General features: G+C 47.9%; 1 protein-coding gene and 1 pseudogene across 4 annotated transcripts; one reads left to right on the top strand and one right to left on the bottom strand.

The window, feature by feature from the left end:
* Positions 1-6,185: 6,185 nt before the first annotated feature.
* On the top strand, positions 6,186-8,093 carry LOC131811433 (hsc70-interacting protein-like; annotated as a pseudogene).
* Positions 8,094-10,418: 2,325 nt separating this feature from the next.
* GSTT2B (glutathione S-transferase theta 2B) lies at positions 10,419-27,152 on the bottom strand. 4 transcript variants are annotated; one of them, XM_059139986.1, is made up of 8 exons: positions 27,068-27,152; positions 23,455-23,535; positions 22,998-23,219; positions 22,695-22,869; positions 12,814-12,901; positions 11,713-11,863; positions 11,453-11,626; positions 10,419-11,126 (listed from the first exon to the last, which is right to left on the bottom strand). In XM_059139986.1, exons 4-8 carry the CDS (start codon positions 22,804-22,806, stop codon positions 10,917-10,919), a joined length of 735 nt encoding a protein of 244 aa, XP_058995969.1. In that variant the 5' UTR covers positions 22,807-22,869; positions 22,998-23,219; positions 23,455-23,535; positions 27,068-27,152; the 3' UTR covers positions 10,419-10,916. The 4 variants fall into 4 exon arrangements, with proteins under 4 accessions (XP_058995969.1, XP_058995968.1, XP_058995967.1 ...); XM_059139985.1 differs by lacking the exon at positions 22,998-23,219 and adding an exon at positions 26,443-26,595 and having other exon boundaries at positions 23,451-23,535; positions 27,068-27,130; XM_059139984.1 differs by lacking the exon at positions 22,998-23,219 and adding an exon at positions 26,443-26,595 and having other exon boundaries at positions 27,068-27,130.
* Between the last annotated feature and the right edge of the window lie 265 nt (positions 27,153-27,417).

The following is a 27,417-nucleotide window of genomic DNA, read 5'->3' as shown; positions in this document are numbered from 1 at the left end:
TTTGTTCATTTTTTTGTTTCTTAAATTCCATCTATGAGTGAAATCATACAGTATTTGTCTTTCTCTCACTGACTTATTTCATTTAGCATAATACTGTATGGCTCCATCCATGTCATTGCAAATGGCCAGATTTCAATCTTTTTCATGGCTGCATAATATTCTGTTATACATACATACGCATATCTTTATTCATTCATCTATCGATGGATACTTGAGCTGCTTCCATCAATTTGTTGTTGTAAATAATGCTGCAATAAACATAGGATTAGATTTTACTTCTTTATTTGACAGACAGAGATCACAAGCAGGCAGAGAGGCAGGCAGAGAGAGACAGGGAAGCAGGCTCCCTGGTAAGCAGAGAGCCTGATGCAGGACTCCATCCCAGGACCCTGAGGTCATGACCTGAGACAAAGGCAGAGACTTAACCCACTGAGCCACTCAGGCCCCCAGGATTACATACATCTTTTTGAATTAATGTTTTGATACTCTTTGTGTAAATACCCAGTAATGGAATGACTAGACCATACACTGTTTCCATGTTTAACTTTTTGAGGAACCTCCATGCTCTTTTGCAGAATGGCTGCACCAGTTTGCATTCCCCACTGACAGTGCATGAGGGTTCCCTTTTCTCCACATCCTCATTGACACTAGGGAATGTTTGAGGCTTGTCCTCTGCATCCTCGCGTGGCAGCCTATACACACGATGTCTCAGTAATGTTTCCACTGTGCGTTGGACAGATGAACTTGGGTTCGGTCACACTAGTGTGAATAGAAGGGCCTACAAGCAGGAAGGAAGGAAAAGAGGAGCGGGCTTTGGTGGGCATGTGTTCAACAACTCAAGACATGGGGCTACGAAAGAAGAGTGCAAAAGGTTGAGGTGGCAAGATTGCAGCCTGGCATGGCCCCCAGAACTCACATCTCACAAAAGCCAGCTGGGTGACATCAGGGGCCTTCTAGACTATACCAGTGAAAGCCTCAATTAGGGCAGAGGGCTCAAAGAGGCTTATCCATCTGTATCCCAGATACCATTCTTAGGTATGAGGGCCCTTCACAAATGACACAAAAAGGTCACAGGAGAAGAAATGCCAATGGATCTGAACACTTGAAAAGTGCCCAGTTTTATTTAAAATATGTAAACCCCCAGAAAAACTAGCTTGAGAATCCACTCCATCCCCAACCACCTGCCACAGTCAAGTTTTTTAGCACAGAGTACACGCGTGCATGTCACATTATAAGCTCAAATGTGTCCTCCCCCCCACACTCCTGTGTCGAAGTCCTAACCCCCAGTGGGCCCTAATCCAATCTGACTGGTGTCCTTATAAGAGAGATTAGGACCGGCAGAGAGACACAGAAGTGTCTCACATGCACAGGGAAAAGATCACATGAGGACACAGGGAGAAGATGGCCAACTACAAGCCCAGCAGAGAGGCCTCGGGAGAAACTGACCTTGCCAACATCTTGATCTTGGACTTCCAGACTCCAGAACTGCAAGAAAATAAGTTTGTTTTTCTAAGCTCCTTGGCACCCCCACGCTCTGTGGTATCTTGGTTCCGTGTCCAGAGTTTACTAACAAAAACAATCCATGAGGGCTAGGACAACCTCCATAGACAGCAGTGTGGTGATATCTAGCAAAAAGAGCATGTGACCACAGAATCAGACCTTCAAAGTCAGAAGAAAAAATGATGGCTGCCAGAGGGAAAGGGAGGTGGGGGGTGGGCAAAATGGGTAAAGGGGAGTAAGGTGCAGGCTTCCAGTTGTGGAATGAAAACGGCACGGGGATGAAAGGCACAGCATAGGGAATACGGTCCATAATATTTTGATCACATTGTGTGATGACAGGTGGTGGCTACATTCGTGAGCCTAGCATGATGTGTACAGCTGTAGAATCACTACACTGTCCGCCTGAAACTGGTATAACATCATGCGCCCACTAAAAAACAAAACAGAACAGGGGCACCTGGTGGCTCAGTGGGTTAAAGCCTCTGACTTCAGCTCAGGTCATGATCCCTCAGGTCAGGTCCTGGGATCGAGGCTGCATTGGGCTCTCTGCTCAGCAGGGAGCCTGCTTCCCTTCTTCTCTCTGTGCCTGCCTCTGTCTACTTGTGATCTCTGTCAAATAAATAAAATCTTTTTTTAAAAAAAGCAGTGGGGCACAGGGGTGGCTCAGTTGCTAGGCGTCTGCCTTCGGCTCAAGTCATAATCCCAAGGTCCTGGGATCGAGCCCCACTTCAGGCTCCCTGCTCCATGGGAAAGCCTGCTTCTCCCTTTCCCACTCCCTCTGCTTGTGTTCCCTTTCTTGCTGTGTTGCTCTCTGTCAAATAAATAAATAAAATCTCTTAACAAAGTTTAAAAAAAAAAAAACCCTAATAAATAAAATTTTTTTAAAATAAAAATCATTCCATTTTGGGGCACCTGGGTGGTTCAGTGAGTTAAGCCTCTGCCTTCGGCTCAGGTCATGGTCTCAGGGTCCTGGGATCAAGCCCCGAATCAGGCTCCCTGCAGAGCCTGATGCTTCCACCACCACCACCACCCACCCCACCCCCCCGCCTGGCTCTCTGCCTACTTGGGATCTGTCTGTCAAATAAATAAATAAAATCTTTTAAAAAAATTTTTCCATTTCCCTCCAACGCCCCCCCCCAAAAAAAGACACATGACTCCTTTAGCCAGCAATGCCACTTATGAGAGTGTCCCACAGCCGTACTCAGCAGTGACCCACAGGGACACTGGCAGTAATAGTCACAGATTACTGGTCCATTAGCCGGAATGTGTGGCCATGTCATGGTCCACAGGTGCGGTGGCAGCTGTGCAATGTACCAGTGTAAAGCCTTTTGTGAGCCACTGTGCCTGGCTCAGGGAGATTCCTGGAGCTCATATACACAAGGTGCTCAGAGCAGCTGACACATCAGCAATTATGCTCCATGACTCAGCTGTCCCAACTCTTCCAGAAAAAAGAGTTCTCTGGACACTTGGGTGGCTCAGTCCGTTAAGGGTCTGACTCCTTTTTTTTTTCTTCTTTTTTAAGATTTTAGTTGTTTATTTGTCAGAGAAGACACAGTGAGAGAGAGAATACAAGCAGGGGGAGTGGGAGAAGGAGAAGCAGGCTTCCCGCTGAACAGGGTTCCTGAAATGGGGCTCGATCCCAGGACCCTGGGATCATGACCTGAGCCGAAGGCAGATGCTGAAAGACTGAGCCACCTAGGTGCCTCAAGGACCTGGCTCTTGATTTCAGCTCAAGTCATGATCTCACAGGCCATGGATCAAGTCCCACATCAGGCTCAATGCTTAGCTCAACTCGGAGTTTGCTTGTTCGTTACCCTCCACTCTTCCCCTTGCTTGCTCATTTATGTCCCCCACCCCTACCCCATCTTTAAAATAAATAAATGTTCTCTAATGAAATGGCCATGTGTCAAGATATTTCTCAGTAACTAGTATCTCCCAGACACCAGTGTCTCCCAGCCCCCATGACCCACTCTCTGCTATTTTCTTTTCAAACGTGGGACTCCACAAGAGAATGCCAGTGGTGCCTCTGATGGCCCTGTCAGGCATGCAGACTTGCTTTAGAAACCTGTTTGACAGCGACTTCACTGTTTGAAGCCCTTAAAACAGGCTTCATTGAATTGAAAATCCAAAGCAACTGTCCCAGTTCTGTCCTGGTCAGTTTGAAACCCATTTGGTGTTGGTTACATTGAAGAGAGTCCCCGGGCACAACTTGTAGCTCATCAGGAAAACAATTCTCCTTGCTAACAACCGCATGGGTGCCTCAGTCTGGGGGTGTAATGCTGATGCGAGACTGTTGTGTGATTTGACTCAGATGGACTGTCCGGATTCCAGATGTGCATGTGTCTTGTCTTATATCCCTAACTGGAAGCAAGACTCAGCAAAACAATGTGGTCAGAGATGACCAGATGGTGCAGGGCAGCTTATTGCTGGTTACGACGTTAGGGACCTTCACTATTTCCAAACCTGTGCAGCTGCTAACTATTTTCCCTGCAAAGTCACGTCCGTTGGAGCCATTCTCAATCAGATCATCCTTTCTTGGAGAGACAGTTGTTGGTTTATGGAGTGCAGGCGAGTGAACTGGCTAAGCATGGTGCGGTGCCTCACCATGAACAGCGCCTGCAGAAGAGAACCTAAGTACAAAGAATGTTTCCCTTGTCATTGCCGGCAAAGACGTAAGTTTTAAGGTTTAGCATGATGAGGGGCGCCTGGGTGGCTCAGTCAGTTGGGCATCCCACTTTTGGTTTCTGTGCAAGTCACGATCTCAGGGTCATGGGACCGAGGCCCACATCCGGCTCTCTGTTCAGTCGGGAGCCTGCTTCCCCATCTCTCTCTCTGCCTGCCTCTCTGCCTACTTGTGATCTCTGTCTGTCAAATAAATAAATAAAGTCTTAAAAAAAAAAAAAAAAAGATTTCTATTGGGCACCTGGGTGGCTCAGTCGTTAAAAGTCTGCATTCAGCTCAGGTCATGATCTGAGGGTACTGGGATCGAGTCCCATATCAGGATCCCTGCCTGCTTCTCCCTCTTTCCCTCTGCCTCCCACTCCCCCTGCTTGTGCACTCTCTCTCTCTCCCTCTCTCTCTGTCAAATAAATTAACTTAAAAAAAATTAAATAAAATATTGGGTGTCTGGGTGGCTCAGTTGGTTGGGCGACTGCCTTCGGCTCAGGTCATGATTCCAGAGTCCCAGGATCAAGTCCTACATGGGGCTCCCAGCTCCATAAGGAGTCTGATTCTCCCTCTGGACCAGGGCCAGAACCCCATCATCCCCCCACCTCCACACAAGGCAGGTGCTCTCAGCTACCCAAATCATCACACTGGCAAGGCTTGGGAGCCTCTGCTTTGGGCTAAAGTTTTGTCTTCCCTTGTCCTCCGAAGCCCTATGGTGAAACCCTAACCGCTAAAACGATGGGGAATCGGAAGTACCCTTACAAAGAGACTCCAGGGAACTCCCAAGCCCCTCCCACCACCAGTCATTATGAACCAGGAAGCAAGCTCTCATCAGACACTGAATCTACCGGCACCGTGATCTTGTGCTTCACGACCTCCAGAAGTGGGAGAAATAGATGTTGGTAAGGGTAAGATGTTTAAGGGTAAGCCACCCAGCCTCTGGTATTTTTGTGTTTGGAATCTTTTTAAATTAACATAGAATGTATTATTTATTTCAGGGGTACAGGTCTGTGATTCCTCGGTCTTACACAGTTCACAGCACTCACCATAGCACATACCCTCCCCAGTGTCCATCCCCCGGCCACCCCATCCCTCCCACTCCTCTCTCCTCCAGTAACCCTCAGTTGATCTCCTGAGAATAAGGGTCTTTTATGGCTTCTCTCCCTCTCTGGCTTTGTCTTGCTTCATTTTTCCCTCCCTTCCCTTATGATCCTCTATCTTGTTTCTCAATGGGATTTTTTTTTTAAAGATTTTATTTATTATTTGAGACAGAGAGAGTGAGTGAGAGAGAGGAAGAAAGAGCACAAGCAGGGGGAGCAGCAGAGGGAGAAGGAGAAGCAGGCTCCCCTCTGAGCAGGGAGCCAGATATGGGATTTGATTTCAGGACCCTGAGATCATGACCAGAGCCGAAGACAGACGCTTGACCGACTGAGCCACCCAGGTGCCCCTCTGGTATTTTTTTTTTTTTTTTTTTTTTAAAGATTTTATTTATTTATTTGTCAGAGAGAGAGCGAGTGAGAGCAAGCACAGGCAGACAGAGTGGCAGGCAGAGTCAGAGGGAGAAGCAGGCTCTCTGCGGAACAAGGAGCCCGATGTGGGACTCGATCCCATGACGCTGGGATCATGACCTGAGCTGAAGGCAGCTGCTTAACCAACTGAGCCACCCAGGCGTCCCCCCTCTGGTATTTTTGTTCTAGTAACCCATGTAGCCTGAGACACTGCCTAAGGTTCACAGGCTGGAGGTTTGGAGTGGTGGCTATGTTCTGATGCAAATGCCTTCCGTCTGGGCAAGGAAGGCTGCCAGGTACAGATGGAAGGGAACCCAAACATTCTGGCATCCGAGAGGGAGGGGTGGTTAGGAGGGGGTATGTGGTGTGGGAGGAACAGGTCCCTGGACCAGTACTACAGAGTCTGGCTTGGAGGAGAAGCCTGGTGAAGATATGATGGGGCAGCCAGCCTGGGACAGCCAGCAGGTCCAGGTAGAGCACCATGTCCTTTGTGGGGCAGGACACTGTGACCAGCATGGGGGTCTGAGAGCAGGGATGGTAATCCTAAGTGTGACCACTACTAATGAGAGGCCACCTCGTTCCCACAGCTTGGGAGTCAGCTAGAGGCTGACTCTTCCACTGCCTGGAAGGACACACCAGAATGAAGATGCAGGAACCTGACACATCAAAGCTGAAACCCTGCAACAAACCCCAAGATGAGGAACCAGTTCCAGGGAATTCCAAACATCAAACTGTCTGCTAGAGCTAGTCCACAGCATGGACTTGAAGACAGATGCCTCCCACCTGGACCAGGGCTTTGTTTCATGTCGCAGCTGGCACGACAAACCGACCAGGGTCGAGAGGGTAAGAGGATGGTGAAAAGAAATTAAGAGACAAAGAGATGGGGGCAGGAGGAGCACCAAGGAGGATGTCCAATAGTGCCAATTTTATTCAAGGCTGTGAGGCATTATATAGCTAACAGAAACAATCATAAAAAAAGTATCTATTTTTAGCCCTTCTACACGATCACGCTGAGCTAGTACCCGCGCCTTGAATCGGGTCGCAACCTCAGCCACGCCTGCCACCTGCCACTGCCTCTGGACCATGGACCCCCGCAAAGTGAACGAGCTTTGGGCTTTCGTGAAAATGTATAAGCAGGATCCGAGCGTTCTGCACACGGAGGAAATGCGTTTCCTGCGGGAGTGGGTGGAAAGCATGGGGGGTAAAATACCACCTGCCACTCATAAAACTAAATCAGAAGACAGTATCAAGGAAGAAAAACCAGATAGTAAGAAGGTGGAGGAAAACATAAAGACAGAGTGAGGAGAGTGATCTAGAAATTGACAATGAAGGTGTGATTGAACCAGATAACGATGCCCCTCAAGGAATGGGAGATGAAAATGCAGAGATAACCAAGGAAATGATGGATCAGGCAAATGATGAAAAAGTGGCTGCCATTGATGCCCTAAATGATGGTGAACCACAGAAAGCCATTGACTTGTTCACAGATGCCATCAAACTAAATTCTCGCTTGGCCATTCTGTATGCCAAGAGAGCCAGTGTCTTCATCAAATTACAGAAGCCAAATGCTGCCATTTGAGACTGTGACAGAGCTATTGAAATAAATCCTGATTCAGCTCAGCCTCATAAGTGGTGCGGGAAAGCACATAGACTTCTGGGCCATTGGGAAGAAGCAGCACATGATCTTGCCCTTGCTTGTAAACTGGATTATGATGGAGATGCTAGTGCAATGCTGAAGGAAGTTCAACCGAGGGCCCAGAAAATTGCTGAACATCGGAGAAAATATGAGCGAAAACGTGAAGAGCGAGAGATCAAAGAAAGAATAGGAAGGGTTAAGAAGGCTCGGGAAGAACACGAGAGAGCCCAGAGGGAGGAAGAAGCCAGACGACAATCAGGAGCTCAGGATGGCTCTTTCCCAGGTGGCTTTCCTGGGGGGATGCCTGGAATGGCAGGGGGGGATGCCTGGGATGGCAGGAATGCCTGGGCTCAATGAAATTCTCAGTGATCCGGAAGTTCTTGCAGCCATGCAGGATCCAGAAGTTATGGTGGCCTTCCAGGATGTGGCCCAGAACCCAGCGAATATGTCAAAATATCAGAGCAACCCAAAGGTTATGAATCTCATCAGTAAATTGTCAGCCAAATTTGGAGGTCAAGCATAATGCCCTTCTGACAAATAAAGCCCTTGCTGAAGGAAAAACAACTTCGATCACCTAATGAATGTTGCAATAATACAAACCAGTGTACCTCCGACCTTCTCATGAAGAAAGCTGGGGTGCTGTGAAGAGAATCCCTACCCCTCTGCTCCCCATGCAACTGAAACATTCTACAATGGTTTGCCATTAGGGTATTCATTCAGATAATGTTTTCCTACTAGGAACTACAAACTTTAAACACTTTTTAAACCCTAAAAATATTTAAAAACATATTAAAAGGTGTGTTAGTCCCTAAAAAAAAAAAAGTATCTATTTTTAGCTGATTACTAAAGAGTTTGCAACATGCAAAGAAAATCCTTCAAGCTTTCCCATTATCTATTTCCCAAGCACCAATAGCAGACCTTCTAGTGCCAGTTGTACTGACTTCAAGGCCACTCAAGACATAGTTTGTGTAAGCACAGCACACTCTTACAGTGGTGTAGTCTATAGCCCGTGCAAGGACAGCAAGGACCAGCCAAGAATTTCTTTTTTTTTTTTTTTAAAGATTTTATTTATTTATTTGACAGACAGAGATCACAAGTAGGCAGAGAGGCAGGCAGAGAGAGAGAGAGAGAGGGAAGCAGGCTTCTTGCGGAGCAGAGAGCCCGATGCGGGGCTCGATCCCAGGACCCTGAGATCATGCATGACCCGAGCCGAAGGCAGCAGCCCAAACCACTGAGCCACCCAGGCGCCCCCAGCCAAGAATTTCTGACCCCAGCCAAATCGTCCCTATCTGACTAGCAAACGTGTGGGAAGTCACATAGGCGAGCGCGCAACATATAGCACAGACCCTTTCTCAGTGCTACTCTACTTAATCGACCTAAGCCTTTTGCTCGGCTATTCAGCCTTTAAAGGAGGCACAAGTCAGGGCCTGGTTTGGTCCTCGTCTCAAGCCTTACCGTGGCCTCCCACAGTTTCAAGTCCCCTTTCTAACACTCTCAAGGATGTCATCACAGTTGGTTGGGGGCGGCTACACCTGGGCTGAGCCCGGTGCTTCTTACTAGGATTCCAGACGTCAGTAGAGTCCTGGGCCAAAGTTTTCTCTTCCAGGTAGCTGAAATGCCTCACTCAGACGTACTGTGCTTACGCTAGATAGCTCGGGACAGGGGCAAGGCTGACATTTTTTACCTTCCCACAAGAGTGCTGTTTTGGTTAGGCATAAACTCTCCTGTGGGGAAACCCATTGTCCTCAGCATTATTTTTCTATTCAAGATGGAGACATTTTGATTCCCAGGCAGAAATGGCTACAAGACTACTATTGGCTGCTGGCTTCTCCAATCTAGATGGTGCCATACACTGGAGGTATTAGAGACAGCATTAAGCCTTGCCATAAAAACAAAAAACAACAAACAAACAAACAAAAAAACACCAAATACCATGAACTGGAGAGGCGGCTGAAGGAGGCCAAAGGTTCCTGACACTGTCTACATTCCCACACCAAGGGGTCTTCGCTCAGGGGGGCAGGAATTCTGTAGTGCAGTTGAACTCGGTCTGCAATTTTCCAACACTACTAGGATGTGTGTTTTCATTCACCCTGAGATGGCAGTACCCTCCAACTCCAAGGTCTGATCTCAGCCCCATGGGTTTGGAGGCAGCAGCACCCTTCTCAGAAGTCTGATTTCCACAAGGTGTCTCCCCCAGCATCTACATTTTGAGAATTCCAATTTCCTCTCTTGGTCCCCCGCAGCCCTAGAGCTAGTGGCTGTCCCTGTGATCATCTGGGTTTTCTCTGCCTGGAGTTCTATAATGCCCAGTGACCAATTCTTAATGTTTATGTTTATTATTATTATTAAGGAGGCTCCCATCCAGCATGGAGCCCGATGCAGGGTTTGAACCCATGACCCCTGAGATTGAGACCAGAGCCAAGAATGGGACACTTAACCAACTGAGGCACCCAGACACCCCACCAATTCTTTATGTTAAATTCTCTCCATTAAAGTAACTGGTGTCGGCTCTGTCACAAAGACAGATCTGGGGGATACACATGGTGGCTTCTGCAACAACCTATAACCCCTGTTTTCTCTTATGCTGAAACCACACTAGAAGACAGGAGTGCTTGTTAAGTCTTCTGTTTCCCAGATTTCAAAAACCATTACCATAGCCATTGAAACATCATCTTTATACTTTAGGTGCTTGCCATTCTAATGGATTTCTTAACATTTTGTTGCCCTGGTAAAATGTTATATATTGGCTTGTTATCTATGAGGTCACTTGGATTAACTATGATGAGGGTTACTGGGACATAATTTTATTACTACATATAATAGGACCATGTAAAAGAACCAATCATTCTTGGTTTCTTCTTCAATTGTCTGAGTCTTCATTATATATTTTTTAAGATTTTATTTATTTATTTATTTAAAGAAAGAGAGACTGTGCAAGTTGGGGGAGAACAGAGGGAGAGGGATAAGCAGACTCTGTGCTGAGTATGAGCTGGACACAGGACTCCCATCTCAGACCCTGAAATCATGATCTGGGCCAAAATCAACAGTCAGATGCTTAACCGACTGAGCCACCCAAGCCCAAGTCTTCACTATATATTTTTTTAAGATTTTATTTATCTATTTGTCAGGGAGAGAGAGCACACAAGCAGGGAGAGTGGAAGGCAGAGGGAGAAGCAGGCTCCCTGCCAAGCAAGGAGCCTGATGTGGGACTCGATTCTAGGACCCTGGGATCATGACCTGAGCCAAAGGCAGACACTTAATTGAGTGAGCCACTCAGGTGTCTCCCCAAGTCTTCATTATACTTAAAAGACCAATGACATTTGCTGATTTTAAGTTGATTTGTTCTTCCTCATGCTATTGGATTTCTAGAGCTCTTTCTATATGGTGGATTTTAGTCTTCTGTTGATTATATGTGCTATACCTGAGAAGCAGCACTGCCCAGGACATCAGGCATCCTACCTGTGGTAGAGTTCTTCCAGGAGTCAGAAACAAGAGACTGAGGTAAGACAGAACAGAGGGATGAAAAAGGACTAGTAAGAAACTAAGAATGACTCTTTCTGCCTAATCTCCTGGCCTCCAACCATCAGTTCCCCCTTCCAGACTCCTCAGGGAATCCTGGAAATACGAAGCAGAATATTCGGATAGACTTCTGGGGAAGGCTTCGGGAATTTTTTGTTGACCGCCTGCTCCAGGATGTTCAGGATTGGACCGTGGGTCTCTTGGAACAGATCAGAACCCAGGAAAGCCTCCACTCGCTCACGCCATGCTGCCAGTTTCGGCCTTCCCTCAAAGAGGTCATAGCCAACAGCCACAGGCTGCAGGAACAAGGATGGGAAAGTTACAGCAATACTGAGGCTCCAATACCAGAACCACTAGCACAGGTGTTGGGCACCCTCCCCCTACCCTGCGAACTCCCATGTGAGGCCCAGGGAAGTATGGCCAGCCTCAGGGCCCAGGAGCACCAGCATGAAACACCACACCCAGGAGGGAAGCAGAAGTTCAGGGCGAAAGCATCAGTTCGGACAGAACCTTGCTCTGTGATTCTGGGCAAATTCCTAGCTGTCTCTAGGCCTTCCTGAGAGCTTCTGTCTAGTGAGGGCAGCGACAGGAGGGATGCTGCCCACAGATCCCAAGCTCACACCTGCATCAGCTCCTCGAAGGCCATAAGGTCAGCCAGCGACATCTGCTGGCCCATGAGGAAGGCCTTGTCCTCCAAGAACTTGTCCTCCAGCTGCTGCAGCGCCCGGTCCATGGCCATCTTGTTCCGTTCCACCTTCTCCTCCGGCACGTGGGCCCCAGTGAGTGGTGCTATCACCTGACGGGCAAAGGGTGGGCTCAGGCCATGTCCCTGCCTCCTCCTGGGTCCCTGACGGTCAACAACCCTTAGACGGCTCTCCTCACCTGGGTCCACAAGGGTACACCGAAGGTGCCGCGGATGCAGTCAGCATGCCAGCCCAGATACTCGTGGACGCGAGCGCGGGCCTGAAGGTCGGAGGGGTACCAGTGGTCTGCCGTCTGGTACTTAGAGCTCAGGTAAATCAAGATGGCGGAGCTACAGATCAGGGCCAGCAGGAACAGTGGCTGTGAGGATCCTGGTTCATGGCCCTTTTTCCTCAGCTGCTCCCATCCCTCAGTGGGGCGCTGGAGCTTCTCTGTACTTGACGTCTCCCCTCTCATCCACAGCTTCCTGGGCACTGCCCCTGACTGTACCTTCCCTAGTCTCCTTCCTTCATTGTCTCCAGCATGGACGCTGGGCCACACCATCCACTTGGCCCTTTAAGAGGTCCATATCTACCGGGCGCCTGGGTGGCTCAGTGGGTTAAGAGGCCCATATCTGTGATACCACAGCAGCCACCACCCACGGCCCCATGAGGTAGAGATTTCACGTGAGAAAGCTAAGCCTCAGAATAATTAAGTGACTTCTCCAAGGTCACACAGCTCAGAAAAGGCTCTCTGGGCCTCTGGAGTCTTGCATCAAGCCCCCTGCATGTCCCAGTGTTGGGTTGAGGACCTGGAAGAAAAGCCTGTTCTCAGATCTGTCATGGGTCACCCCTGACAGGTCCTCCAGCCATTGTGCCTGTAGCTGCCTGACCTCTTACCCTCTGCCTGCCTGGTGGCTGGCCTTCACCGTGAGTTGTTCCCTCAGGCCCTGGCCAACTCTGGAGAGTGGCCTGAGGAGTCAGGAGAGGCCCTTTCAGCTTCCATGTGCTGAACTTGCTCTCTGTCCAACTGGACAAATGCCCCCACGTTCTCTTCTACTGCCCTCCATCAGGGGATGGGGAGGCCCTAGGGTCCAGAAAAGGAGGCCGAGGACAAGGGAGGTACAGCGCTATCTTGCACCAGCTTCCGGGCATCCTGGTCACCCCCAACCCCAGGTGTCAGCTTCTCACCACACTCCTCCCTCTGCCCTCATCTGCGGCATAGAGTCTAAGAGGGCACACAATGGGACAGCCAGAGGCCAGGGGATCTAGGGGCTTAGGAGGAGGAAGAGAAGGAGAGCACCTTTCAGTCAAGATGAAGTCACCATCTTTGAGGACGGGTATCTTCCGCAGGATATTAATCTGGAAGAACTCCTTGGTCTGGAGCTGCCCTATGGAGAAAGAAGTAAAAAAAAAGCCTTCAGAGCAAGACCCACACCTGCTGTGCCCTTCCTCTCCCTTCCCCAGCCGGAACCCCAAGGCCAGGCTGGGCAAAGAAGTAGCTGGGGCTGTGGGGAGAGCTGTGTGGGGCCACAGCCGGGCCTTGGAACCAGGAATGGGGTTGGGCTCCCTGCTCTGCCACCTCCCAGGGTGCTTCAGATAGGTGAAAGGGACTTAGTGGGCCAGGCCTGGGGTGAGCAGGCGAAAGGAGGGCAAAGAGGCAAGGCTTAGCAATCCCCACCTCTAAATTCTCACAGGGTGGCCTGCTCCTGCTTTAGGACCTTACTTACAGGCTTTCAAGGCAGGAACTGTGAGAATCCAGTCCCACAGAGTAGAAGTAATATTATCCTCCTTCTCAGAAGGGAAAACTAAGCTTCAGAGAGGGCCAGCCACCTGTCCAAGGCCACACAGCAGAGGACAATCTCTGGTGAGACACCAGAGGAGATCAAAGGCAAACGAAATGTAGATAAAATTAAATTTCCTTACAACTTGCAGCCCTTTGATAAATATCTGAAACAGGCAAAGCATGACTTTCCTCAAAGAACTCACAACTGCCTTAATGTTAATGCTTTGCTAGAGGCAAAACACAACCTTAGCTGACAATAGCCACAACTCCAGGATCCTGTTTAGTCTTCTCAAAATCCCTTCAGGGACTCCCTTTATCTCTCTACTCAACCCCCAATTCCAAAATATATGATTAGTTGCACCTTCCACCCCAATGCAGTTCTTTCTCCCTAAGGTCCATGCTTTAATAAAATACCTTTTATTATTTTTTTTAATGATTATTTTAGAGGGAAAGAGAGTACGCAAGGGGCAGAAAGCAGAGTAAGAGGGAAAGAGAATATCAGACTCCATGCTGTGCTTGGATCTCATGACCCGGGCCAAAACCGAGAGTCCAGAGGTGCCTGGGTGGCTCAGTCTTTGAGTCTGCCTTCGGCTTAGGTCATGATCCCAGGGTCCTGGGATCGAGCCCCACATCAGGCTGCTTGCTCCTCAGAGGCCTGTTCTCCTTCTCCCACTCCCCCTGCTTGTGTTCCTTCTCTCGCTGTGTCTCTATCAAATAAATAAAATCTTAAAAAGAAAAACAAAACAAAACCGAGAGTCCCACCCTCAACCGACAGAATCCCCAATCACTGAGAGCCTCTGGACTTCAGAGGGTTCAGGTAGAGAAAAGTTGAATGCTTCAACTTATTCACAAAGAAATACTTGTCATATTCCTGTATATCTTATTATTTTTTTAAGAGTTTATTTGGCAGAGAACACAAGCAGGGGGAGTGGGAGAGGGAGAAGCAGGCTTCCTGCTGAATAGGGAGCCCACTGCAGGGCTCGATTCCAGGAAACTGGGATCATGACCTGAGCGGAAGGCAGAGGCTTAATCCACTGAGCCACCCAGGCGCACCAGTTCTGGAAATTCTTACCCATTTTAGTTTTATTATTTTAAAGATATCAAGATCCTGTGTTTGTCAAAAACCCTCTTTTCTTTTCTTTCTTTCTTTCTTTTTTTTTTTTTTTTTAGATTTTATTTATTTGAGAGAGAGAGACAGAAGGAATGCACAAGTGGAGTGAGGGGCAGAGGGAGAAGCAGGCTCCCTGTGGGGCTCGATCCAGGGACTAAGCTGAAGGCAGACACCCAACCAATTGAGCTACCCTGGTGTCCCGTCAAAAGCCCTTTTAATGAATCTCCTTTAAGATGAAACGTGTTTTGGGGCGCCTGGGTGGCTCAGTGGGTTAAAGCCTCTGCCTTCGGCTCAGGTCATGATCCCAGGGTCCTGGGATCCAGCCCCGCATCGGGCTCTCTGCTCGGTGGGGAGCCTGCTTCCTCCTCTCTGCCTGCTTGTGATCTCTCTCTGTCAAGTACATAAATAAAAATAAACTCTTAAAAAAAAAAATACATTTAAAGATGAAACGTGTTTTGCAAGAGTATTAGAATAATAACCATAAATGACAAAGACTCGAAAATGGGCATGGCTCAAGATCTGATATGAGTTCATTATAATATATGAGTTCATTGGGCACCTGGGTGGCTGTCAGTTAAGCCCTACCTTTGGTTCAGGTCATGATCTTACAGTCCTGAGATGGAACCCCACATTGGGCTCCCTGCTCAGTGGGGAGTCTGCTTCTCTCTGCCTCTCTCCCTGCTTGTGCTCTCTCTCTGTCAAATAAATAAAATCTTAAAAATAAAAAAAGGAAAGTAAAAGTAAAGCTTGTGACTCCATAATATAATCTTTCAATAAAGCACAAAGCCTGTTTACCAACAGACCCAAGTTATCTTTAGCTTCTTTGCAATGAGAAGCCAAAAGCACAAACCTGTGTTCAGTAATCAGTGCATTAGCATTTTATCTCATTTGGAAAAGGCTTAGATGTCCAATGAATTCAGCCCAATTTATCAACCAAGCACAACACGAAAGTTTCAGGTTACCAAAGACTCTGAACGCTCTCTAAATGAGAGAGCTTCAAAACTTCAAAACTTGACGACCAACAAATCAAACATCATTTCAAGCCATCTTTTTGCTGACAATTGCAAAAGAGATAAGAGGAGCTTCTTTGACCTTCAGTAATCCTTGGTAGGATAAAAGTTGTACATTTAATGCTGCTAAGTCTAAAGATATGTCTATCTTAGTGAAATCAACACACTTAAATTAGTGTAAATACCACCGCATCTACTTAGAAGTCAATCAAGTTGTTCCCCATTGTCAATTTTTACCTGGGACACCAGTGGGGAAATATGAGGTGGGCAGCATAAGTCCAAGGGGGTGCTCCTCACTCCTTGGCCTCGAGGCTGGGATTAAGAACCCGGCACCACTAGGGGCGCCTGGGTGGCTCACGCTTAACCCTCACCAGGGTTAAGCCTCTGCCTTCGGCTCAGGTCATGGTCCCATGGTCCTGGGATTGAGCCCTGAGTAGGGCTCTCTGCTCAGCGGGGAGCCTGCTTCCCCCTCTCTCTCTGCCTACTTGTGATCTCTTTCTCTCGGTCAAATAAATAAATAAATAAATCTTAAAACAAACAACCAGGCACCAGGCTGGCACAGGAGCCAGTCATGCAGGCCACACCCAAGGTGGTCCAGAAACAGGAGGAAGGGGGGATGCCCAGATGGCCAAGTCTTTAAGTGTCTGCCTTCTGCTCAGGTCATGATGCCAGGATCCTAGGATCGAGTCCCACATCAGACTCCCTGCTTGGTAGGAAGCCTGCTTCTCCCTTTCCCACTCCCCCTACTTGTGTTCCCTCTCTTGCTGTGTCTCTGTCAAATAAACAAATAAAATATTTTAAAAATTAAAAAGAAAAAAGAAACAGGAGGAAGGGAGGAGGGAGGGAGAGGATGGCGGAAGAGGTGAGGTGTGGCCAGCAAGGCTGGAAGCAGAGAAAAGCCCAGAAGGCAGAGAAAGGACTCCCAGTTCTTTTCTTTTTTTTTTTTTTTAATTATTATTTATTTATTTATTTGAGAGAGAGAAAGAGAGTAAGCATGAGAGGGGGAAGGTCAGAAGAAGAAGCAGACCCCCTGCTGAGCAGGGAACCCAATGCAGGACTAGATCCCCGGACTTGAGGGTCATTACTTGACCGAAGGCAGTCGCTCAACCAACTGAGCCCCCAGACACCCCAGGATTCCGTGGTTCTAAAGCTCATCAGCTCAGACGGAAGAGCAGATGCATGCTTTTCTTCCACCAGCAACTGAAGATAGGCAGTCCATATTGGGCCAGAGAAGAGAGGGAACTTTCCGGAAACAAAAGGGGTTTCCATTTGGGCAGCAGCTTGGGATTTTTCCTTCAAGTCCATCCAAGGCAGACTAACCAGAGACAATTCACTCCAATCATCATAACCATCAACCTGGGAAATGAAGGAGAGAGAAGCCCCACATACAGTAAGAATAACCTGGGCCTATTAAGGAGGACCAGTGAGACTGTCAACATCCCCTTCCTCAGAATGGACTGTGTCTCCTCCAGCAATCTGGGTTTATTAGGAGGAGGACAAGGCCTCTTTCAACTACCATTGTCCAATATATCCAGAGGCAGCTTGTTAGCCTGGTTAGCAGCCAAACACATTCTGCAAGAGATCCTTAGGTCAGGGTCCTAACTTATGGCCATGCTGTACCTCCGCCTACTTGCCCTGTTCCCTGCAGAAGAGATCTAACTGATAGGTCATATTGAAGTTTAACATCTTGTTAATGGGCCATTTTTCCAGGGCGCCTGGATGGCTCAATGGGTTAAGTGTCTACCTTCAGCTCAGATCATGATCTCAGGGTCCTGGGATCAATCCCCGCATTGGGCTTGATCTCAGGGTCCTGGATCGAACCTCGCATTGGGCTCTCTGCTCAGCAGGGAGCCTGCTTCTCCCTCTCCCTTGGCCACTCTCCCTGTTTGTGCTCTCTCTGTCAAGTAAAGAAATAAAATCTATTAAAAAAAAAAAAAAAAGAGCCATTTTTTTCCTTGTCTCTAGGGAGTACTGAGGCCATGCAGTCTTACAGATCAGTCTTCTTTTTCCTAAATCATGCAACCTGAATAGTTTCCAGGGGGTTGAAAGGTGTTCCAAGGGAGAGACCTTGGGAAATGAAGAAGATCCCATGCTCCTAAAAAAGGAGAGAAGGTCTATTACCAAGGAACACCCCCGACCTGGACCACCACACATGCTCCCAGGGATTATTCCATGCAGGATAAGTCAGAGGTTCCTGGTGTCAAAGAGACTGGAGGCATCCCTCAAAGGAAATGGCTATGACCACTGCCCAGCCCCACAGGAGGGATGCCGGCATCTCCCCTCCCAAACCGCCCCTCCTTCACCCATTGCATCCTAGGCTACAAATGGGTACACCAAAATACGGAGCTATGAAGAATTCAGCCTTTTTTTTTTTTTTTTTTTTTTTAAAGATTTTATTTATTTATTTGACAGAGAGAAATCACAAGTAGTCGGAGAGGCAGGCAGAGAGAGAGAGACGGAAGCAGGCTCCCTGCTGAGCAGAGAGCCCGATGCGGGACTCGATCCCAGGACCCTGAGATCATGACCTGAGCCGAAGGCAGCGGCTTAACCCACTGAGCCACCCAGGCGCCCCAGAATTCAGCCTTTTTAACCCATGGAAAACAATGGAAAAGTTTCACAAAGGGAAATTACCTGATTTTGTAATTTAAATAGTAGGGGACATGGACAGAAAATGGTGAAGAAGGGACGCCTGGGTGGCCCAGTTGGTTGGACGACTGCCTTCAGCTCAGGTCATGATCCCAGAGTCCCAGGATCGAGTCCCGCATCGGGCTCCCAGCTCCATAGGGAGTCTGCTTCTCCCTCTGACCTTCTCCTCGCTCATGCTCTCTCTCACTGTCTCTCTCTCTCAAATAAATAAATAAAATCTTTAAAAAAAAAAAAAAAAAAAGAAAAAAAAGAAAATGGTGAAGATGGAAATCCACCACGGGTGACATTCCAGCACATATAGTCTTTACAGCGAACCTACCTAGGAAATGGTTCTCAGTTAGGTTTTTTGTTTGTTTAAGATTTTATCTGAAGGGTGCATGGGTGGCTCAGTCATTAAGCGTCTGCCTCTGGCTCAGGTCATGATGTCCTGGGATCAAGTCCTACATCCGGCTCCCTGATCAGCAGGGAGTCTGCTCCTCCCTCTGCTTGCTGCTCCCCCTACTTGCGCTTTCTCTCTGTCAAATAAAGAAATAAAATCTTTTTAAAAAATAAGATTTTATTTGAGAGAGAGAGAATGCACAAGCACAAATGGGAGGGAAAGGCAGAGAGAGAAGCAGACTCCCCATTGAGCATGGCGCCTGACACAGGACACAGGGATCGATCAGAGCACCCTAAGATCATGACCTGAGCTAAAGTCAGATGCCACCCCCAGCTGGGTTTTAATTCAATCTGGTACTGGTTTCAGCTGGCTCCGGGCGGGGGTTTCACGGCAAAAAGTGGCTAGACCAGAGATGTGAGGGGATACCCTTGGACTAATGAGGAGGAAACTTCACACAGGAGTCTTAAGATTGGCAGCCCTGCTAGTGACTTAGGTGGCTATCCCATGCCCAAGAAAGACAGCTTTGAATAAGAACAGAAGTTAAGAAGAGGCATCAGGCTTCTGAATCTTATTTTGCCATTTGGCCAGGGTACTAGCTTCTACCTAAAGGGCAAGCTTTTTTCCTCTCCTTAGAGTAGCCATGGGCTAGAGGATTGCAGTCTGAGCAATTGACATGAAAGTGTTCCAGTAATTATGATCGTAGTCTGTGAAAAGCTCCTGGAGTGAAAGTAAAAGAAGACAGGAAGTAAGTATTCACCAAGTCCACACAGAGGCTCAGAGTCCAGATGAGAAGACTCAGGCCCCATGATCAAAGTCCAAAATGATGTGATGTGGGCTGGGAGCAAATGGTCAAGAAATCATTCTTGATGGTTTGGGAGCAAAAGGTATTTGTATTAAAGCATGGGACAGGACCCGTGGGCAGAGCTGCACTGGAATTGGAAGGAGTGATTGGTTATATACTTTTAAGTTAGGAGAGGGTAAAGACAAAGGGAGTTTCAAAAGGATTTTCATATGTTAAAGTACATGGTATAGAATTCTGAAGGTCTGGCTTCTGTCAAGCTAAGGTTGCTTTTTACCTCTAGCAAAGTGCTAACATTAAGACATAGAGAACTAAACAGAGACTCCAGAAATGGACCTTCAACTCATTATGGTCAACTAATCTTTGACAAATCAGGAAAAAATATCCAAAGGGAAAAAAGACAGTCTCTTGGGTGCCTGGGTGGCTCAGTGGGTTAAGCCGCTGCCTTCGGCTCAGGTCATGATCTCAGGGTCCTGGGATCGAGTCCCGCGTTGGGCTCTCTGCTCAGCAGGGGGCCTGCTTCCCTTCCTCTCTCTGCCTGCCTCTCTGCCTACTTGTGATCTCTGTCAAATAAATAAATAAAATCTTAAAAAAAAAAAAAAAAGACAGTCTCTTCAATAAATGGTGCTGGGGAAAATGGACAGCTACAAACAGAAGAATGAAACTCATAGCGCCTGGGTGGCTAGTGGGTTAAGCCTCTGCCTTTGGCTCAGGTCATGATCTCAGAGTCCTGAGATGGAGCCCTGCATCAGGCTCTCTGCTCAGTAGGGAGCCTGCTTCCCCCTCTCTCTCTGCCTGCCTCTCTGCCTACTTGTGATCTCAATCTCTCTGTCAAATAAACAAATAAAATCTTTTAAAAAGTTTTTTTAAGCCTTCCGAGCATCTAAAATGTGTAAGAAAAAAAAAAAAAGTTTTTTTAAGTTTTTTAAAAAGATTTTATTTATTTATTTGTCAGAGAAAGAGAGAGCACAAGAAGGGGAAGTGGTATGCTTAGAGGGAAGCAGGCTTCCTGCTGAGCAGGGAGCCCAATGTGGGACTTGATCCCAACACCCTAGGATCATGACCTGAGCCAAAGGCAGATGCTTAACCCACTGAGCCACCTAGGTGCCCCTCTTTTAAAAATAAAAAGAATGAAACTCAACCATTCTCTTACACCGTACACAAAGATAAACTCTAAGTGGATGAAAGACCTCGATGTGAGACAGGACTCCATCAAAATCCTAGAGGAGAACATAGGCAGTAACCTCTTCAACATCGCCACAGCAACTTCTTTCAAGACACGCCTCCAAAGGCAAGGGAAACAAAAGCCAATATGAACTTTTGAGTCTTTATCAAGATAAAAAGCTTCTGCACAGCAAAGGAAATAGTCAACAACACTAAGAGACAATGCACAGAATGTGGGAGGATATTTGCAAATGATATTACAGATAAAGGGCTGGTATCCAAGATCTATAAAGAACTTCTCAAACTCAACACCCAAAAAACAAAAATCCAGTCAAAAATGGGCAGAAGACATGAACAGACACTTCTCCAAAAAAGACATTCAAATGGCTAACAGACACATGGAAAATGTTCCACATCACTAGCCATCAGGGAAACTCAAATCAAAACCACAGTGAGATACCACCTTATACCAGTAAGAATCACAAAAATTAACAAGGCAGGAAACAACAAGTGTTGGCAAAGACATGGAAAAAGGGGACCCCTCTTACATTGTTGGTGGGAATGCAAGCTGGAACAGCCACTCTGGAGAACAGTATGAAGATTCCTCAAAGAGTTAAAAATAGAGCTACCCTACTACCCAGCAATTGCACTACTGAGTATTTACCCCAAAGATACAGATGTAGTGAAAATAAGGGGCACATGCACCCCAATGTTCATAGCAGCAATGTCCACAATAGCCAAACTGTGGAAGGAACCAAGATGCCCTTCAACACAACAGATGAAAGGATAAAAAAGATGTGGTTCCTATATACAATGGAATATTAATTACTCAGCCATCAGAAAGGATGAATACCCACCATTTGCATTGACATGGATGGGACTGGAGGAGATTATGCTAAGTGAAATAAGTCAAGCAGAGAAAGACAATTATCATATGGTTTCACTCATATGTGGAACAGAAGGAATAGCTCAGAGGACCATAGGGAAAGAGAGGGAAAAACTGAAGGGGAAGAAATCAGAGAGGGAGACAAACCATGAGAGACTCTTAACTATGGAAAAGAAACAGAGTTGCTGGAGGAGAAGGGGGAAGGAGGTGAGGGACATTAAGGTCTGCACCTGATGTGATAAGCACTGGGTATTATTTGCAACTGATGAATTACTGAACTCTACTTCTGAAACTAATGATGTAGGGGTGCCTGGTTGGCTCAGTGGGTTAAAGCCTCTGCCTTCAGCTCAGGTCATAATCTCAGGGTCCTGGGATCAAGCCCCACATCGGCCGCTCTTCTCAGCGGGGAGCCTGCTTCCCTTCCTCTCTCTCTGCCTGCTTCTCTGCCTACTTGTGATCTGTCTGTCAAATAAATAAATAAAATCTTTGAAACTAATGATGTACTATAGGGTGGCTAACTGAGCACTAAAAAAAAAAAAAAAAAAAAGTTAGCTCATTTGTAGGTGGGGGTGCCTGGGTGGCTCAGATGGTTAAGCATCTGCCTTTGGCTTGGATCATGATCCTGGGATCCTGGGATCGAGCCTCACATCAGGCTCTCTGGTTGGGAGCCTTCTTCTCCCTCTCTCTCTACTGGTCCCCCTGCTTGTGCTCTCTCACTCTGTCAAATAAATAAATAAAATCTTTTAAAAATAAAAATAAAAACCTCATGTGTAGGGGTGTCTAGGTGTCACAGCTGATCCAGCACTTGACTCTTGGATTGGGTTCAAGTCTTGACCTCAGGGTCATGGATGGAGCCCTGTCTGGGTTCTATGTTGAGTGTGGAGTCTGCCTGAGACTCTCTCTCCCTCTCCCTCCACTCCTCCAGCCTACACACACTCTCTCTGTAAAATAAATATATACATCTTTTAAAAAGATGAAACAAACAAACAAAAAGGAAAGTGTGAGTTCTTGGAAGCCTGTCATACTCTGCCTGTCCGAAGCACTTGTCAATGGGCTACAAGTTGCATGGAAATATAATTGTTTTTAAGATTTTTTTTTTTCTTTTTAATTTGACAGAGATCACAGGTAGGCAGAGAGGCAGGCAGAGAAAGAGGGGGAAGCAGGGTCCCTGCTGAGCAGAAAGACAGATGCGGGGCTCCATCCCAGGACCCTGGGATCATGAGCTGAGCCCAAGGCAGAGGCTTTAAGCCACTGAGTCACCCAGGCACCCCAGAAATATAATTTTTATCTACATTTCTTTTGCCTTTTTTCTCCTCATCCTGGGACTACGGGAATTGTTTGGAAGAAGAGGAAACTGCAGGGCCCAAGGACTATGGACCCCGCAAGAGCCGGCCTGGGCCCACCTTTGAATATCTCCGTGGTACACAGCTTGAAGGGGATGCCGTTCTTCTTGGCGAAAATGTAGACGGCACGGCAGGGTTGGGACAGCAGGTCCAGGTAGAGCTCCAGGCCCATCGCGGTGGCAGCAGGATGGCACGGACAAAAATCCAGGATAGCAACGGTGGCAGGACTGGGGCGCTGGGAGAGATATAGGGTCTCAGGCCCCGCCCCCCTGGGGCCTCCACCTTTGGGCGAGAGCGCACCGCGCACAAAATTACCTATCCAGCCCCGCCCTCCCCCCAACCTGACCCCAGCGGGGACCGTGCCGAGGCTCTGGACTTGGTCCTTCCGGGCCGCGCCTGCAGCGCCCCGATCCCAGGCGTTGTGCAAGAGATCCGTGTACGCAGAGCTGCTAATATTGCGGGGCTGGGGGACCTCCTTGCTCGCCGGCATCTCTCACCGCAGCTCCCGGTGCACGGCGGGGAGGCGCGCGCTGGTGGGAAGGGGCAGACCGCAAGGAAGGCGCTGCAGGGTGGGAGGGGGCCGCCCTGCCAAGAGAGAGAGAGCGCGGGGAGGAAAGCGCAGGAAGGGCGGGGGGGAGGGGGCGCACCGCAGAGCTGGCAGGCGCAAGGAGGGGAGCGAGCGCGGGAAGGAAGGGGCGGTGGGGTGGGAGGAGGACGCACCGCGGAGAGGGAGATACGGGAGGAAGGGCCTCAGGATGGGGCTCCCGGGGGACATGGGGCGCGGATGATGAAGCCCTTGGGCAAGCTGGTACATACCTACCTGCTTTTCCCGCCGCCTGTGCCGGAGATCCTGGCGGGTCCCAGGCTTCACGTTGACTTGGAAAAAGACCGGGCTCCCGACCTGGAGACCCCAAAACCCACGGACATCGGGGTGTTCTTTCAGAGTTTTGTCCCCGGACGCTGCCGCTTGGCGAAAGGCGTAGATGGATGACTGGGATACTCCGCGCGGCCGTCATGGAAGGCATTTTAGAGGTCACCGAGCGGGATAAGCATATTTTCGGGTGTGTCGCAGGTTGGTGAGAACCTAGGCTGCGAGGCTCTTTCTACAGTCAGAGTTGCCCACCCACAGAGCAGAAGGGAAAATGCCCAGATCCCAGGTCAAGGAGACAGCAGCCAAAAGCCAAAACATCCCTTTTCCCTTTCTTCTTCTCACTCCTCACCCTACCCTGGAGGGTCTAGAGCCGGCCATCCAGCTCTAGCTCTAGCTCCAACTCTAGCCCAGTCTTTCTTTTTTTTTTTTTTTTTTTTAAGATTTTATTTATTTATTTGACAGAGAGAGATCACAAGTAGGCAGAGAGGCAGGCAGAGAGAGAGAGAGGAGGAAGCAGGCTCCCTGCTGAGCAGAGAGCCCGATGTGGGGCTCGTTCCCAGGACCCTGAGATCACGACCAGAGCCGAAGGCAGCGGCTTAACCCACTGAGCCACCCACTCATCCCTCTAACCCGGGACACAAGCAGGTGGACCAGGAGGCTTCCCTGGGATACTTGAAGTTGGAATTCAGGAGAGCGGAGGTAAAGGGGTCATCATGAATGATATGGGAAACAAAGGCAGAAGAAAAATTATTAAATTTCCTTACTACCTCCACCCATTGACAAGTCCTTGAAACAAACAGAGTGGCATTCCTCTAGGAACTCAACTGCCTCGATGTTAATACTTGCTAAGGGCAAAAGGCAACCTCAGCCCCACCTCCATGATCCTGGAAGCCTACTTTAACATACAAAAATTATTTTGGAAACTTCCTTTATCCGTAAACCCCCCATGGTACATGTTGACAGTCATCCCCAAGCATATGGCCCACAGATACTCATATGAAGGGTCTCGTGACTAATACTTAACTTTTTCCCAACAATAGCCAGCCCTTCTCAGGGTCCTGGAAACCTTGCTTCCAAAATAACTTAGAGACTTAATGTTCTTCCTAACCCCCTCCCAACTTGAAAGTCTATAATGGGCCACTCCTCATGACCCCGGTGCACCTCCTTCTGCCCACAGGTCCTGTCCCAGTGCTTTAATAAAACCACTTTTTTGCACCAAATATATCTCAAGAATTCTTTCCTGGCAGTAGGCTCTGAACCCTAATGTCTTCCCTACATCCATGACCTCGGCCCACAGTGGGTTGGTCACAACTGTAAACTCACTAGGTGGGCTGGCCTAAGGGAAAGCAGCTTAGTCACAGAAAGGGAAAGAGAGGGAGAAAGGCAGCTTCTGATCCCAGTTCCCCTGTGGGCCAGCTCTACCTTTCCCCTCCTTTCGCCTAGATCAGTTGGCACTGAGTTTCTGTTCCTTCTAAGGAAAAGAATTCTGACAGTCAGCAAGGAGTTACTGGAGGCTGAGTGGCACAGTGGCAAAAACTTGATTAAAGCAGGTGTGTGGAAAGCAGTTTGTAAACCATGACTTTGGATATTTACTTGAGATTTCCAAGCAAAGTGTTCAAGACCTGTGGCCTGGTTTCTTCTTCCTGTTCTCACTATAATACATGACCAGAGAGAGTCATTAAGGAAAGAAATGTCAAGCAAAAGATGAACCTGAGGGGTGCCTGGGTGGCTCAGTCCTTAGGCATCAGCCTTCGGCTCAGGTCATGATCCCAGGGTCCTGGGATGGAGCCCCACATCATGCTCCTTACTCAGTGGGAAGCCTGCTTCTCCCTCTGCCTGCCTCTCCCCCTGCTTGTGTTCCCTCTCTCGCTGTGTCTCTGTCAAATGAATAAATAAAATCTTTTAAAAAATAAAAAATTTTAAAAATTAAGTTTAAAAATAAAATGAAAACAAATAAAATTAAATTACAATTAAATAAAATAAAGATTAAAAAAAAGATGAACCGGGTGCCTGAGTGGCTCAGTAGGTTAGGCGACTGCCTTCAGCTCAGGTCATGATCTCAGGGTCCTGGGATCGAGTCCCGCATCAGGCTTCTCACTCACTAGGAGTCTGCTTCTCCCTCTCTCTCTGCCTGCTGCTCTGCCTACTGGTGGTCTCTCTCTGTCTCTCTAATAAATAAATAAAATCTTTTAAAAATTTTTAAAAATTAAAAAAAGAGGGACACCTGGGTGGCTCAGTTGGTTAAGCAGCTGCCTTCGGCTCAGGTCATGATCCCAGCGTCCTGGGATCGAGTCCCACATCGGGCTCCTTGCTCAGCAGGGAGCCTGCTTCTCCCTCTGCCTCTGCCTGCCATTCTGTCTGCCTGTGCTCTCTCTCTCCCCCCCTCTCTCTCTGATAAATAAAATCTTTGAAGTGCTGGTTTAAAAAAAAAAAAAAAAAAAATTAAAAAAAGATGAACCTGAACTTGATGATTTGGAGGAATCCTCAGATTGCAGTGACCTCTAAAATTAGGACACTCCCTCTCAGGAAGGCACAACTAAGCCTCTGTCCTGGAGGTCACTGGCGAATCTGATCCATGCACAGCTAGGCTTCTTTTTTTTCTCTCCAGCTTGTGCTGGAGGCACAGTACAAAAAACCTGAGTTGGGGCACCTGGGTGGCTCAGATGGTTAAGTGTGTGCCTTTGGCTCAGATCATAATCCCTGACACTAGTCCACCCCCCCCCCCAAGTGCTGGCCACAGCTGGAGGTGTTCTGTGTGGAAGGTGCAAGAACTTGGGTCACCCCCATCTTGCATAGTCATCACTTGCCAGGTAAGACAATAGGCTTCCCACCTGAATTTAAAGGACTCACAGCAGCTTGGCAAGTTTTCCTTCAGGAAAACAAGAAAGCTTCCAGTAACAAGGATCATCAATGCCCCCCTCCCTTTCCCTAACTCACCCTCACACCTCATCAGTTGCCTGGGTTTTGATGTTTTCCCTTGTTGTAAAACTGGTGTCCTGGGTGCTGGGTGGCTCAGTCGGTTAAGCATCTGCCTCTGGCTCAGGTCCTGGGATCAGATTCTGCATAGGACTCCCCAGGCTTGTGCTCTCTCTCTCTCAAATAAATAAGTAAAATCTTTAAAAAAAAAAAAAAAAAAAAGCAAAAAACTGTGGTGTCCCATTTACTAATCAAAACTTTACATCTCCTATTCTCATCCAGACCCGTATCTACAAAAGCTGTTTGCAAAAGGGACAAAAGCATTTTCACAGAAGAACATTTTTGTATGACTTAACCAGAAAGATACATCATATTCAGCAAATGATCAGGACAAAAATCCTGAAGTTTTGACAATTTCAGACAGGTTTACATAACCTCCCATCCCTTTTGTCCAGATTATTTAACCAGTGAGGAGCCTGGAAAATATTAATCTTTTAATGAGAACATCTGCCTTCCTACGGTGTATGTACCAGGTAAATGGCAGGGATGTGATGAGGGAGCAGGAGGCTGGCTGAGGACAAAGCAAAAGCTGGCACCTTCCACCCCCTCGCCACCCCCTGAAATGCCAATTGAATATTACCCCCACCTTAAAAGACCACCAGAGACGTGAGTCAAAGCCAATCAGCAAGGGTCGTTTATTGCAGGTTTGAACTTGGACCTCTGCACTGCTCGTTGCCAATAACGCCGAGAGGTCCAGAGCTGGGTCGGTGCAGGATTTTTATAGACAGGTACAAACAAGTTTCGGGTGGGGCTGAGCTGATTGATTGATAGTTTGAACAGGCATACTTGGCGTCAGTGGATTGGGTCAGGGGACCCCGCGGGAAAGCAGACAAAGCAATCTTACAGAAGCAGAACTGGCCCAGTTAGCCCACGCATGCGGAAAAAGCACTACCAGGATATTGAAGGCCTGGTTACTTATCAAGTAAAGACAATTGG

This window comes from Mustela lutreola, chromosome 11 (assembly GCF_030435805.1).
Source record: "Mustela lutreola isolate mMusLut2 chromosome 11, mMusLut2.pri, whole genome shotgun sequence".
In the NCBI taxonomy this organism is placed as follows: Eukaryota; Metazoa; Chordata; class Mammalia; order Carnivora; family Mustelidae; genus Mustela; species Mustela lutreola.
The sequence above is the reverse complement of the archived record's forward strand: the minus strand, read 5'-3'. Positions and strand labels throughout refer to the sequence as shown.

What these genes read in the sequence shown, in the direction of transcription:
- GSTT2B (XM_059139986.1), bottom strand. Translation starts at nt 22,806, where the DNA reads ATGGGCCTGGAGCTCTACCTGGACCTGCTGTCCCAACCCTGCCGTGCC. An exon ending in GTGTACCCTTGTGGACCCAG is followed by an intron (nt 11,627 to 11,712) that starts GTGAGGAGAGCC and finishes TTTGCCCGTCAG; the next exon opens with GTGATAGCACCACTCACTGG. An exon ending in CCTTCGAGGAGCTGATGCAG is followed by an intron (nt 11,127 to 11,452) that starts GTGTGAGCTTGG and finishes TTGTTCCTGCAG; the next exon opens with CCTGTGGCTGTTGGCTATGA.